Raw genomic sequence first — 15,210 nt, forward strand, 5'->3', positions numbered from 1 at the left:
CTGAGCTTAAGGAGAACATTTAATATTGCATATTGCAGTGTTATATAATAAAGGTTATAAAACAGTAGGTAAAGCATTGTGTTTGGAAATGTATGTATTTATGACAAAAAAAAAACCCTGGAAGTAAAGACACTGCAATCTTAACAGCTGTCTTTGGGTAGTGACCATAAAGATAAATTGTGGGGTTTTTCTTTTGTATTAGTACTTATTAAAATTTTGACAGTGAATCTTTATAATCAGGAAAACTTATTTTTAAATTAACGTTTCTTTTTTCTGGTGGCCACGTTGCAAAAGAAGTTGCTTTTGAAACTTGTCCATCTTTATGAACTTGTAGGTTGACCCTGTGGTTTAGGAGAGGACTCAGTTCAGGGCATATATTCCTTCTCCTCTCCTTTGAAAGTGCATTTTCTATTAAATATTTCACTTCTAAAGTGAAACACTAGTTAATGCCTACCAACCCAGTTATCACCTTACTGGTTTTTTCCATACCAGATTCAAGGGGCAGAAACGGAATTCAACTCACTGGTAAAATTGAGCCATCCAAACATAGTTCGCTACTTTGCAATGAATCTCAAAGAGCAAGATGATTCCATTGTGGTGGACATTTTAGCGGAGCACACTAATGGGGTCTCCCTCTCTGCCCACCTAAGCCACTCGGGCCCTATCCCCGGGCATCAGCTTCGCAGGTACGCGACTCAGCTCTTGTCAGGCCTTGATTATTTGCACAGCAATTCCGTGGTGCACAAGGTTCTGAGTGCATCGAATGTCTTAGTGGATGCAGAGGGCACCATCAAGATTACAGACTACAGCATTTCTAAGCGCCTAGCGGACATTTGCAAGGAGGACGTGTTTGAGCAAACGCGGGTTCGTTTTAGTGACAGTGCCCTACCTTATAAAACGGGGAAGAAAGGGGATGTTTGGCGTCTTGGCCTTCTGCTGCTCTCCCTCAGCCAAGGACAGGAGTGTGAAGAGTACCCTGTGACCATCCCTAGTGACTTACCAGCTGACTTTCAAGATTTTCTAAAGAAGTGAGTATCATTGAGATTTCTCTCTAATTGCACTTTACTCCTATACTTTTGGTTGTGCTTGAGTGTGCTAAACATCTAAGTCATGTGTATAAGCTGAAAAGTGAACAGTATTAGAGTTAATTCTTTGTTCTCCGAGTCCTCTCCCACCCACATATGTTCTGTTTTCTCACTTATATTTATCATTCCCATAACTCCTACATTCTTCTAAATTCACTTGGGCTCTTAATAATAGGTTTTCAAACTACTTTTTGGGGACTGCCTGTTATACCCTAGGAAGTCAATAGGGATTGCTAGGAGGAGAAATGCCCCAGGTATTCCAAATGGAATACCTCTCTGTCCACCTTTGCTGCTGGTTCCTAAGGGGTCAAAGACAAGGCCTCCCATTTAGAAAACAGCTTAAGGGGCATTAATGTGAGCAGTAGGGAGCGGCTGTAAATGAAGTTGAAGCTTCGCTCACTTGCCCTCTGTTCACCTGCTGTGTGGCCGAGTTTCTAACAGGCCACAGACAGGTACCAGGGGTTGGGGACTCCTGGCCTGTGGGATCTTAGTTCTCCAACCAGGGATTGAACCCGGGCCCTCAGCAGTAGAAGTGTGGAGTCCTAACCAATGGACTGCCAGGGAATTCCCTGATTTCCTTCTTCAAAATGTCACCTTTAGCTTTCTGCCCTTCCTCATTGGTCAAGAATAACTTAGTAGAGGTTAGCAATAGCATTATGTATTTTCACATACAACACTGCAAACTTTAAGTAGAACCTATCTTTTCACATTTAACAGTAAAAGGAAGGACTCAGTAGGTAAAACTTTCCTAGTTTTCCTCTTAGAGAAAAACTCTGTGCTATCAGTTTTTTTTTTAATTTATTTATTTTATTATTTTATTTTATTTATTTATTTTTGGCTGCGTTGGGTCTTCGTTGCTGCGCACGGGCTTTTCTCTGGTTGCGGCGAGCGGGGGCTACTCTTCATTGCGGTGCGCAGACTTCTCATGGTGGTGGCTTCTCTTGTTGCAGAGCACGGGCTCTAGGTACACGGGCTTCAGTAGTTGTGGCACGTGGGCTCAGTATTTGTGGCGCACGGGCTCTAGAGCGCAGGCTCAGTAGTTGTGGCACATGGGCTTAGTCGCTCCGCGGCATGTGGGATCGTCCCGGACCAGGGATCGAACCTGTGTCCCCTGCATTGGCAGGCGGATTCTTAACCGCTGCGCCACCAGGGAAGCCCACTCTGTCAGTTTTGAACTTGAGATCAGCACTATTTCTTATTCTGTTAATAATATGGTTGCCTTTAGATTGATTAGTATATTTCTTTCTTCATAGAGTGGTTTGATAGACTGTGCTTGGTTTAGAAGCAGCTGTACAGGATTGTTTTACTACCTTTGCTGTCCAGCCCCAGTTAACAAAGGAAAAAAAAATCATTCCCAGACAAGTATAGCAGCATTTCATTTGTAGTTATATTTTTACTTATTGGTGAACATCCTTTGGAGAAAGGTTTTGTTTCACATCAGTCTCTGTGATGGAAAAGAGCCCAGACTCAGAGCCAGACAGCTGGGTTCATATCCCACCTTTATCCCTTCTGGCAAGTGACTTAAACTCCCTACCCTGAGTTTCCTCCTCTGAAAAATGGGGATAACAGTAGAGTTGTCTCTTGTTATATTAATGAGGTGGATTTGGGCTAAGGATGGGGCTGGTTGCCAGGAGAACCAACCACGTGATTAAGGGGTTTGGAACTGTCAGTCCCACCCCCATCCTCTGTGGAGAGGGGAGGGGCTGAAGGTTGAATGATCACCAGTGGCCAGTGAGTTAATCAATCATGCCTTTGTAGTGAAGCCTCCATTAAAAGCCAAACAGGACAGGGTTCAGAGAGCTTCCGGGCTGGTGAACACACAGAGGTGTTGGGTAGGTGGCGGCCCGGAGAGGGCAAAGAAGCTCCAAGGCTCTTCCCACATACCCCTATGCATCTCTTCCGTCTGGCTGTTTCTGAGTTACAGCCCTTTACATTAAGCTGGTAACCTAGTGAGTAAAATGTTTCTGAGTTCTATGAGCTGCTCTAGCAAATTAATTGAACCCAGGGAGAAGGTCGTTGGAATCCGGTCACAGCCTGGGCTTGCTATTGGTGTCCCAAGTGGGGATGGGGAGGGCAGTCTCATAAGACTGAGCCCTTAACCTGTGTGATCTGATGCTCTCTCCAGGTAGATAGCGTCACAATTGAGTTGAACATACGACACCCAACTGGTGTTGGGGAATTGCCTGTTGGTGTGGAGAAACAGCCCCTCCCCTCAGTAGAATTGGGTGCAGAGCCTTGTCTGTGGTCAAATGAAAAAAGCAAGTTGAAGAATAATATGTACAGGATGATGTCATTTTTAAAAAATCAGTATCCACAAATTAAAACTTTATCTTTTGCTTGGACGTTTGTCCAAGACTTTATCCTTACCAGTAGTGTTTTAATATTTGGAAGGAGAAAGTATTCATGTGTTACTGATGTAATTAAAAATTAATTTAAAAAAATGGTTATGAAGAACCTAGGGGCAGGACAGGAATAAAGACACAGATGTAGAGAATGGACTTGAGGACATGGGGAGGTGGAAGGGTAAGCTGGGGCGAAGTGAGAGAGTGGCATGAACATATATACACTACCAGATGTAAAATAGATAGCTAGTGGGAAGCAGCCGCATAGCACAGGGAGATCAGCTTGGTGCTTTGTGACCACCTAGAGGGGTGGAATAGGGAGGGTGGGAGGGAGGTGCAAGCGGGAGGAGATATGGGGATATATGTATATGTATAACTGATTCACTTTGTTTGCTCTTTAGTTCTTCTAGGCCCTTGTAAAACGTTTCTTGTATATTGTCCATTCTATTTCCAAGATTTTGGATCATCTTTACTATCATTACTCTGAATTCTTTTTCAGGTAAACTGCCTATTTCCTCTTCATTTGTTACGTCTGGTGGGTTTTTATCTTGCTCCTTCATCTGCTGTGTGTTTTTCTGTCTTCTCATTTTGCTCAACTTACTGTGTTTGGGGTCTCCTTTTCGCAGGCTGCAGGTTCATAGTTCCCGTTGTTTTTGGTGTCTGTCCCCAGTGGCTAAGGTTGGTTCAGTGGGTTGTGGAGGCTTCCTGGTGAAGGGGACTAGTGCCTGTGTTCTGGTGGATGAGGCTGGATCTTGTCTTTCTGGTGGGCAGGTCCACGTCTGTTGGTGTGTTTTGGGGTGTCTGTGGCTTTATTATGATTTTAGGCAGCCTCTCTGCTAATGGATGGGGCTGTATTCCTGTCTTGCTAGTTGTTTGGCATGGTGTCCAGCACTGTAGCTTGCTGGTCGTTGAGTGAAGCTGGGTCTTGGTGTTGAGGTGGAGATCTCTAGGAGATTTTCGCCGTTTGATATTACGTGGAGCTGGGAGGTCTCTTGTGGACCAATGTCCTGAAGTTGGCTCTCCCACCTCAGAGGCACAGCACTGACTTCTGGCTGGAGCGCCAAGAGCCTTTCATCCACACAGCTCAGAATAAAAGAGAGAAAAAATAGAAAGAAAGAAAGAAAGAAAGAAAGAGGATAAAATAAAATAGAGTAAAATAAAATAAAGTTATTAAAATAAAAAATAAGAAAAAAAATTTAAAAGGTAAAGAAAAAACAGATGGACAGACCCCTAGGACAAATGGTGAAAGCAAAGCTATACAGACAAAATCACACACAGAAGCATACACATACACACTCACAAAAAGAGAAAAAGGGGAAAAAATAATATATCTTTGCTCCCAAAGTCCACCTCCTCAATTTGGGATGACTCTGTCTATTCAGGTATTCCACAGATGCGGGTATATCAGGTTGACTGTGGAGATTTAATCCGCTGCTCCCAAGGCTGCTGGGAGAGATTTCCCTTTCTCTTCTTTGTTCGCACAGCTCCTGGTGTTCAGGTTTGGATTGGCGTGTAGGTCGCCTGAGGGCGTCTGTTCTTCGCTCAGACAGGACGGGGTTAAAGGAGCAGCTGCTTCGGGGGCTCTGGCTCACTCAGGCCGGAGGGGAGGGAGGGGCACGGAGTGCGGGGCGAGCCTTCGGCAGAGGCCGGCGTGCGTTCTCCCGGGGGAGTTGTCCCTGGATCCCGGGACCCTGGCTGTGGCGGGCTGCACAGGCTCCCCGGAAGAGGTGTGTGGATAGTGACCTGTGCTCGCACACAGGCTTCTTGGTGGCGGCAGCAGCAGCCTTAGCGTCTCATGCCCGTCTCTGGGGTCCGCGCTGTTAGCCGTGGCTTGCACCCGTCTCTGGAGCTCCTTTAAGCAGCGCTCTTAATCCCCTCTCCTCGCGCACCAGGAAACAAAGAGGCAAGAAAAAGTCTCTTGCCTCTTCGGCAGATCCAGACTTTTTCCCGGACTCCCTCCCGTCTAGCCGTGGCGCACTAGCCCCATTCAGGCTGTGTTCACGCCGCCAACCCCAGTCCTCTCGCAGTGATCCGACCGAAGCCCGAGCCTCAGCTCCCAGCCCCGCCCGCCCCGGCGGGTGAGCAGACAAGCCTCTCGGGCTGGTTAGTGCTGGTTGGCACCGATCCTCTGTGTGGGAATCTCTCCGCTTTGCCCTCCGCACCCCTGTTGCTGCGCTCTCCTCCGTGGCTCCGAAGCTTCCCCCCCGCCACCCGCAGTCTCCGCCCGCGAAGGGGCTTCTAGTGTGTGGAAACCTTTCCTCCTTCACAGCTCCCTCCCACTGGTGCAGGTCCCGTCCCTATTCTTTTGTCTCTGTTTTTACTTTTTTCTTTTGCCCTACCCAGGTACGTGGGGAGTTTCTTGCCTTTTGGGAGGTCTGAGGTCTTCTGCCAGCGTTCAGTAGGTGTTCTGTAGGAGTTGTTCCACGTGTAGATGTATTTCTGATGTATCTACGGGGAGGAAGGTGATCTCCGCGTCTTACTCTTCCTCCATCTTGAAGCTCCTCCCTCACTTTGTTATAAAGCAGAAACTAACACACCATTGTAAAGCAATTACACTCCAATAAAGATGTTAAAATAAATAAATAAAAATTAATTTTAAATTTAGGGGAAAATACAGTATCTTATACAAATGCTTTTATTGCAGTCTTTTCTTGCGCTCTCAAAGTATGAAGTTAGGAGTGCTTTACTTTCTAGCGTTGTGACATGAAAAAATTAAATGTTACCCTTTATGATACTTGCTGTCACCAATGTATAGGTGTAGATTTAAGCCCATAATTCACAGTGATGGTTGATTGTTTTAAATACCTTTTTATAATTACGGTCAGGTGCTACTTGGCTCATTGTTACGAAAGCCAACTAGCTTATTAGATTAGTTAGAACAGTGATTCTGACTTTCTTGTGTATTGAAACCACCTGGAGAGCTTGTTAAAGCACAGATTACTGCAAAAACCCCCAGAGTTGCTGATTTACTAGGACTGGGGTGGAGAATTTGTATTTCTAACAAATTCCCAGGTGATACTGATGCTGCTGGTCGGGGACCCCACTTTGAAAAACACTGGGTTAAAGGTATGGCTTGTTTTCATTCATTAAACAAATTGTTTGTTAGAACATTAAACAGAAAGTTAGTAGGCTCAAGGAATGATAATTAAAAGAAACTAGGTGATAAAATGTGGGGCTTTTAAAAGGTTGTTCTTAATTGTTCCCAACATACTTCAAACTGTGATGAGCAGGCTTCATCTGAAGTTTATCATAATGGGCCCCAGCCCTGCATCAGCTATCTAATTTGCTTTTCCTTTGGGAACTTTTATTTATGACTGTTCCCCAGAAACGCTTAGCTTAGCATGGCAATTCATTAAGCTGTTAGTGGGAGTGAAAATTCATGACCTACTTGTGCTGTCTTATCCTAGACTTTTAAAAATATTGTTCTGTGAGCATCAGTCTTCTTGCCTCTAGAGACTGTACTTTTTTTTTATTAATTCCCCCACTTATATGCAGCCTGGTGCTCAGCATGTAAATCCTGCAAGAAGGTTTATTAAATTCACTTATGAGCACATTTTGGCCCATAGTAACATGAATTCTCTAATGTGTATCTTTTAAAAATAAACCCATAGTTAAAAGCCTTGGATTAATTAGTTTAGCATTTATTTTGTGCATCACTGAGATTCTTTTTTCCTCTCACTGAGGTGTGTCTGCTTAGATGACAAGGAAAGATGGAGTCCTCAGCAGTTGTTAAAACACAGCTTTATAAATCCTCAGCCAAAAATACCTTTACTGGAACAAAGTCCCGAAGGTGAGTCTGTTACCGTTCTTTTCTGATAGCCTATTTAACATAAATTATTTTGAAGGTATACGTAAACTTAAGACTGGAAAGGACTGCATGGATCATTTATTTTATCTGTTTTATGCTGAGCTATACATAAATCCATTCATTCAGTGTGTCCTGTATACGTGGAAGTGTTTTGCCATCCTGGTTTTTCCCGCCTCTTCTGATGGAGTGTCTGGTGGTGGAGCCTCTTAGTGTGGGGTCACCCTTCTCATCATGTCACCCTTATTACTGCCTTGGAACTAGATTTCCCTGCTGTTACTCAAGTAGCAGATGCAGGAGCCTCAACAGAGACCGGGATGATCAAGAGACCTGGGTTTGGCTTCTGGCTCTGTCGTTCAGTCATTTCTTTACTGTCAGTTACCCCTACCTGTAAACGTGGGCTAACTGTATATTTCTACCTACTTTAAGGAGGACAGGGTGAGGAAAGTATTAAAGAGTCTGCCAGGTAAGAGGTACTTTTTAAAACTCCCTGGTTGGGGCCCTTTCCTCCCGTGCTTGCATGGTCATTGGATGTTGCCGCTCTTCCTCTATTTTTAAAGCCTCAGTTGCCTCTTACCTTTTGTTTTATCTCAGATTCTGGAGGACAAGATTACGTGGAGACTGTTATTCCCAGCAACCAGCTACCCAGTGCTGCGTTCTTCAGTGAGACACAGAGACAATTTTCCCGCTACTTCATTGAGTTTGAAGAATTACAGCTTCTTGGCAAAGGAGCTTTTGGAGCTGTCATCAAGGTGCGATACATAGTTGTCGCCAGTCCCTTTTAAAGCTCTTTCCCTGTTCCATTTCTGCATACTTAAGGACTTCTGTTTTGAGAGTAGGGAGGGAAGTGAATATGACCATTTGAAACAATAATCTTCCCCTTCGTGGAGTTAAAGGCTTTATTTAAAGTTACACTAGACACATTAAGAACACATCATTCCTCTTCCCTTGCTTGATGTAGTGCGTTAACGTGAAAACCACATGATTATAACTGCACTTCAGGTTGAATTAAGACCTCTGCATGAAGAACCTTTTTGTGTGCTTTGGTTTAGAAAGAAAATTGGTCTCTTTTTCTCCCACTTGCTTTTACAATTGCTGTAGCTAAGAGGGTTACAGGGTTAGAAAAGAGGTGGAATTCAAACTGAGAAATGGCCCCAGATGGTCTTGATGGCTTTTATTATCGAGCTATTACTGAGCTGGAAAACTAGTGATGTGTTATTTTTTTGTTGTTGTTTCTTTGTAAGGATTTTTTAAAAAAAATTTTTAACATCTTTATTGGAGTATAACTGCTTTACAATGGTGTGTTAGTTTCTGCTTTATAACAGAGTGAATCAGTTATACATATACATATATCCCCATACCTCTTCCCTCTTGCATCTCCCTCCCTCCCACCCTCTCTATCCCACCCCTCTAGGTGGTCACAAAGCACCGAACTGATCTCCCTGTGCTATGCGGCTGCTTCCCACTAGCTATCTATTTTACATTTGGTAGTGTATATATGTCCATGCCACTCTCTCACTTTGTCCCAGCTTACCCTTCCCCATCCCCGTATCCTCAAGTCCATTCTCTAGTAGGTCTGCGTCTTTATTCCCGTCTTGCCCCTAGGTTCTTCATGACCATTTTTTTTTGTTTTTTAGATTCCATATATATGTGTTAGCATACAGTATTTGTTTTTCTCTTTCTGACTTACTTCACTCTGTGTGACAGACTATAGGTCCATCCACCTCACTACAAATAACTCAATTTCATTTCTTTTATGGCTGAGTAATATTCCATTGTGTAAATGTGCCACATCTTTTTTATCCATTCATCTGTTGATGGACACTTAGGTTGCTTCCATGCCCTGGCTATTGTAAATAGAGCTGCAATGAACATTGTGGTACATGACTCTTTATGAATTATAGTTTTCTCAGGGTATATGCCCAGTAGTGGGATTGCTGGGTCGTATGGTAGTTCTAATTTTAGTTTTTAAGGAACCTCCATACTGTTCTCCATAGTGGCTGTATCAGTTTACATTCCCACCAACAGTGCAAGAGGGTTCTTCCCTTTTCCCCACACCCTCTCCAGCATTTACTGTGTGTAGATTTTTTCATGATAGCCATTCTGACTGGTGTGAGATGATATCTCATTGTAGTTTTGATTTGCATTTTTCTAATGATTAATGATGTTGAGCATTCTTTCATGTGTTTGTTGGCAGTCTGTATATCTTCTTTGGAGAAATGTCTATTTAGGTCTTCTGCCCATTTTTGGATTGGATTGTTTGTTTTTTTGATATTGAGCTGCATGAGCTGCTTGTAAATTTTGGAGATTAATCCTTTGTCAGTTGCTTCATTTAAAAATATTTTCTCCCATTCTGAGGGTTGTCTTTTTCTCTTATTTATGGTTTCCTTTGTTGTGCAAAAGCTATTAAGTTGCATGAGGTCCCATTTGTTAATTTTTGTATTTATTTCCATTTCTCTAGGAGATGGGTCAAAAAGGATCTTGCTGTGATTTATGTCATAGAGTGTTCTGCCTATGTTTTCCTCTAAGAGTTTGATATTGTCTGGCCTTACATTTAGGTTTTTAATCCATTTAGAGTTTATTTTTGTGTATGGTGTTAGGGAGTATTATAATTTCATTCTTTTACATGTAGCTGTCCAGTTTTCCCAGCACCACTTATTGAAGAGGCTGTCTTTTCTCCACTGTATATTCTTGCCTCCTTTATCAAAGATAAGGTGACCATATGTGCGTGGGTTTATCTCTGGGCTTTCTATCCTGTTCCATTGATCTACATTTCTATTTTTGTGCCAGTACCATACTGTCTTGATTACTGTAGCTTTGTAGTATAGTCTGAAGTCCAGGAGCCTGATTCCTCCAGCTCTGTTTTTCTTTCTCAAGATTGCTTTGGCTATTTGGAGTCCTTTGTGTTTCCATACAAATTGTGAAATGTTTTGTGGAAAATGCCATTGGTAGTTTGATAGGGATTGCATTGAATCTGTAGATTGCTTTGGGTAGTAGAGTCATTTTCACAATGTTGATTCTTCCAATCCAAGAACATGGCATATCTCTCCATCTATTTGTATCATCTTTAATTTCTTTCATCAGTCTCTTATAGTTTTCTGCATACAGGTCTTTTGTCTCCTTAAGTAGGTTTATTCCTAGATATTTTATTCTTTTTGTTGCAATGGTAAATGGGAATGTTTTCTTAATTTCTCTTTCAGATTTTTCATCATTAGTGTATGGGAATGCAAGAGGTTTCTGTGCATTAAGTTTGTATCCTGCAACTTTACCAAATTCATTGATTAGCTCTAGTAGATTTCTGGTAGCATCTTTAGGATTCTCTATGTATAGTATCATGTCATCTGCAAACAGTGACAGCTTTACTTCTTCTTTTCTGATTTGGATTCCTTTTATTTCTTTTTCTTCTCTGATCGCCGTGGCTAAAACTTCCAAAACTATGTTGAATAATAGTGGTGACAGTGGGCAACCTTGTCTTTTTCCTGATCCTAGTGGAAATGGTTTCAGTTTTTCACCATTGAGAATGATGTTGGCTGTGGGTTTGTCATATATGGCCTTTATTATGTTGAGATAAGTTCCCTCTATGCCTACTTTCTAGAGGGTTTTTATCATAAATGGGTGCTGAATTTTGTCGAAAGCTTTCTCTGCATCTATTGAGATGATCATATGGTTTTTCTCCTTCCATTAGTTAATACAGTGTATCCCATTGATTGATTTGCATATACTGAAGAATCCTTACATTCCTGGAATAAACCCGACTTGACCATGGTGTATGATCCTTTTAATGTGCTGTTGGATTCTGTTTGCTAGTATTTTGTTGAGGATTTTTGCATCTATGTTCATCAGTGATATTGTCCTGTAGTTTTCTTTCTTTGTGACATCTGTGTCTGGTTTTGGTATCAGGGTGATGGTGGCCTCGTAGAATGAGTTTGGGAGTGTTCCTCCCTCTGCTGTATTTTGGAAGAGTTTGAGAAGGATAGGTGTTAGCTCTTGTCTAAATGTTTGATAGAATTCGCCTGTGAAGCCATCTGGTCCTAGGCTTTTGTTTGTTGGAAGATTTTGAATCACAGTTTCAATTTCAGTGCTTGTGATTGGTCTGTTCATATTTTCTATTTCTTCCTGGTTCAGTCTCGGAAGGTTGTGCATTTCTAAGAATTTGTCCATTTCTTCCAGGTTGTCCATTTTATTGGCATATAGCTGCTTGTAGTAATCTCTCATGATCCTTTGTATTTCTGCAGTGTCAGTTGTTACTTCTCCTTTTTCATTTCTAATTCTATTGATTTGAGTCTTCTCCCTTTTTTTCTTGATGAGTCTGGCTAATGGCTTATCAATTTTGTTTATCTTCTCAAAGAACCAGCTTTTAGTTTTATTGATCTTTGCTATCGTTTCCTTCATTTCTTTTTCATTTATTTCTGATCTGATCTTTATGATTTCTTTCCTTCTGCTAACTTTGGGTTTTTTTTGTTCTTCTTTCTCTAATTGCTTTAGGTGTAAGGTTAGGTTGTTTATTTGAGGTGTTTCTTGTTTCTTAAGGTAGGATTGTATTGCTGTAAACTTCCTTCTTAGAACTGCTTTTGCTGCATCCCATAGGTTTTGGGTCGTCATGTTTTCATTGTCATTTGTTTCTAGGTATTTTTTGATTTCTTCAGTGATCTCTTGGTTATTAAGTAGTGTATTATTTAGCCTCCATGTGTTTCTATTTGTTACAGATTTTTTCCTGTAATTGATATCTAGTCTCATAGTGTTGTGGTCAGAAAAGATACTTGATAGGATTTCAATTTTCTTAAATTTACCAAGGCTTGACTTGTGACCCAAGATATGATCTACCCTGGAGAATGTTCCATGAGCGCTTGAGAAGAAAGTGTATTCTGTTGTTTTTGGATGGAATGTCCTATAAATATCAATTAACTCCACCTTGTTTAATGTATCATTTAAAGCTTGTGTTCCCTTATTTATTTTCATTTTGGATGATCTGTCCGTTGGTGAAAGTGGGGTGTTAAAGTCCCCTACTGTGAATGTGTTATTGTCGATTTCCCCTTTTATGGCTGTTAGTATTTGCCTTATGTATTGAGGTGCTCCTATGTTGGGTGCATAAATATTTACAATTGTTATATCTTCTTCTTGGGTTGATCCTTTGATCATTATGTAGTGTTTTTCTTTGTCTCTTCTAATAGTCTTTATTTTAAAGTCTATTTTATCTGATATGAGAATTGCTACTCCAGCTTTCTTTTGGTTTCCATTTGCATGGAATATCTTTTTCCATCCCCTCACCTTCAGTCTGTATGTGTCCCTAGGTCTGAAGTGGGTCTCTTGTAGACAGCATATATATGGGTCTTGTTTTTGTATCCATTCAGCCAGTCTTTCTCTTTTGGTTGGAGCATTTAATCCATTTACATTTAAGGTAAATATCAATATGTATCTTCCTGTTACCATTTTCTTAATTGTTTTGTGTTTGTTATTGTAGGTCTTTTCCTTCTCTTGTGTTTCCTACCTAGAGAAGTTCCTTTAGCATTTGTTGTAAAGCTGGTTTGGTGGTGCTGAATTCTCTTAGCTTTTGCTTGTCTGTAAAGGTTTTAATTTCTCTGTCAAATCTGAATGAGATCCTTGCTGGGTAATCTCGGTTGTAGGTTTTTCCCCTTCATCACTTTAAATATGTCCTGTCATTCCCTTCTGGCTTGCAGAGTTTCTGCTGAAAGATCAGCTGTTAACCTTATGTGGATTCCCTTGTATGTTATTTGTTGTTTTTCCCTTGCTGCTTTTAATATTTTTTCTTTGTATTTAATTTTTGATAGTTTGATTAATATGTGCCTTGGTGTGTTTCTCCTTGGATTTATCCTGTATGGGACTCTCTGTATTTCCTGGACTTAACTATTTCCTTTCCTATATTAGTGAAGTTTTAAACTATAATCCTTCAAATATTTTCTCAGTCCCTTTCTTTTTGTCTTCTTCTTCTGGGACCCCTATAATGCGAATGTTGGTGTGTTTAATGTTGTCCCAGAGGTCTCTGAGACTGTCCTCAATTCTTTTCATTCTTTTTTCTTTATTCTGCTCTGCAGTAGTTATTTCCACTATTTTATCTTCCAGGTCACTTATCTGTTCTTCTGCCTCAGTTATTCTGCTATTGATCACTTCAGAGAATATTTGATTTCATTTACTGTGTTGTTCATCACTGTTTGCTCTTTAGTTCTTCTAGGTCCTTGTTAAACGTTTCTTGTATTTTCTCCATTGTATTTCCAAGATTTTGGAAGATCTTTACTATCATTATTCTGAATTCTTTTTCAGGTAGACTGCCTATTTCCTCTTCATTTGTTAGGTCTCATGGGTTTTTACCTTCCTCCTTCATCTGCTGTGTGTTTCGCTGTCTTCTCATTTTTCTTAACTTACTGTGTTTGGGGTCTCCTTTTCGCAGGCTGCAGGTTCGTAGTTCCTGTTGTTTTTGGTGTCTGCCCCCAGTGGCTAAGGTTGGTTCAGTGGGTTGTGGAGGCTTCCTGGTGAAGGGGACTAGTGCCTGTGTTCTGGTGGATGAGGCTGGATCTTGTCTTTCTGGTGGGCAGATCCACGTCTGGTGGTGTGTTTTGGGGTGCCTATGGCCTTACTATGATTTTAGGCAGCCTCTCTGCTAATGGGTGGGGTTGTGTTCCTGTCTTGCTAGTTGTTTGGCATAGGATGTCCATCACTGTAGCTTGCTGGTCGTTGAGTGGAGGTGGGTCTTGGCGTTGAGATGGAGATCTCTGGGAGATTTTCACTGTTCGGAGCTCAGTGGTCTCTTGCGGACCAATGTCCTGAAGTTGGCTCTCCCACCTCAGAGGCACAACACTGACGCCTGGCTGGAGCGCCAAGAGCCTTTCATCCACACGGCTCAGAATAAAAGGAAGAAAAAAAAGAAAGAAAGAAGATAAAATAAAATATAAAAGTTATTAAAATAAAAATTATTTTAAAAAATGTTTTTTAAGTAATAAAAGAAAAATAAGAGGAAAGAAGAGAGCAACCAAAGCACATAGCAAATCCTCCAATGATAACAAGCACTAAAAGCTATACTAAAAAAAAAAAAAACAAAAAACAGACAGACCGAACCCTAGGACAAATGGTAAAAGCAAAGCTATACAGACAAAATCACACACAGAAGCATACACATACACACTCACAAAAAGAGAAAAAGGGAAAAAATATATATTTATATCGTTGCTCCCAAAATCCACCTCCTCGATTTGAAATGATTCATTGTCTATTCAGGTATTCCAGAGATGCAGGGTAAATCAGTTTGATTGTGGAGATTTAATCCGCTGCTCCCGAGGCTGCTGGGAGAGATTTCCCTTTCTCTTCTTTGTTCACACATCTCCTGGGGTTCAGCTTTGGATTTGGACCCGCCTCTGCGTGTAGGTTGCCTGAGGGCGTCTGTTCTTCGCTCAGACAGGACAGGGTTAAAGAAGCAGCTGATTGGGGGCTCTGGCTCACTCAGGCCGGAGGGGAGGGAGGGGTACAGAGTGCGGGGCGAGAGGCCAGTATGACATTGCAGCAGCCTGAGGTGTGCCATGTGTTCTCCCGGGGAAGTTGTCCCTGGATCACGGGACCCTGGCCGTGCCGGGCTGCACAGGCTCCCGGGAGCGGAGGTGTGGATAGTGACCGGTGCTCACACGCAGGGTTCTTGGTGGCTGCAGCAGCAGCCTTAGCGTCTCTTGCCTGTCTCTGGGGTCCGCGCTGTTAGCCGTGGCTCGTGCCCGTCTCTGGAGCTCCTTTAAGCAGTGCTCTTAATCCCCTCTCCTCGCGCACCAGGAAACAAAGAGGCAAGAAAAAATCTCTTGCCTCTTCGGCAGCTGCAGACTTTTCCCCGGACTCCCTCCCACCTAGCCGTGGTGCACTAACCCCCTGCAGGCTGTGTTCACGCAGCCAACCCCAGTCCTCTCCCGGGGATCCCACCGAAGCCCGAGCCTCAGCTCCCAGCCCCGCCCGCCCCAGCCGGTGAGCAGACAAGCCTCTCTGG

At 42.2% G+C, this 15,210-nt stretch overlaps 1 protein-coding gene across 3 annotated transcripts in view; it reads left to right on the plus strand.

The window, feature by feature from the left end:
• EIF2AK4 (eukaryotic translation initiation factor 2 alpha kinase 4) overlaps window positions 1–15,210 on the plus strand; it is a 114,187-nt gene that overhangs the window by 40,622 nt on the left and 58,355 nt on the right. For all 3 annotated transcript variants that reach the window (XM_067742646.1, XM_067742656.1, XM_067742665.1), the window contains 3 exons: window positions 493–1,028; window positions 7,111–7,217; window positions 7,827–7,984. In XM_067742646.1, the coding sequence (XP_067598747.1) occupies window positions 493–1,028; window positions 7,111–7,217; window positions 7,827–7,984 (801 nt within the window). The remainder of the gene's footprint in view (window positions 1–492; window positions 1,029–7,110; window positions 7,218–7,826; window positions 7,985–15,210) is intronic.

Source organism: Pseudorca crassidens, chromosome 1 (genome assembly GCF_039906515.1).
Source record: "Pseudorca crassidens isolate mPseCra1 chromosome 1, mPseCra1.hap1, whole genome shotgun sequence".
NCBI lineage: Eukaryota > Metazoa > Chordata > Mammalia > Artiodactyla > Delphinidae > Pseudorca > Pseudorca crassidens.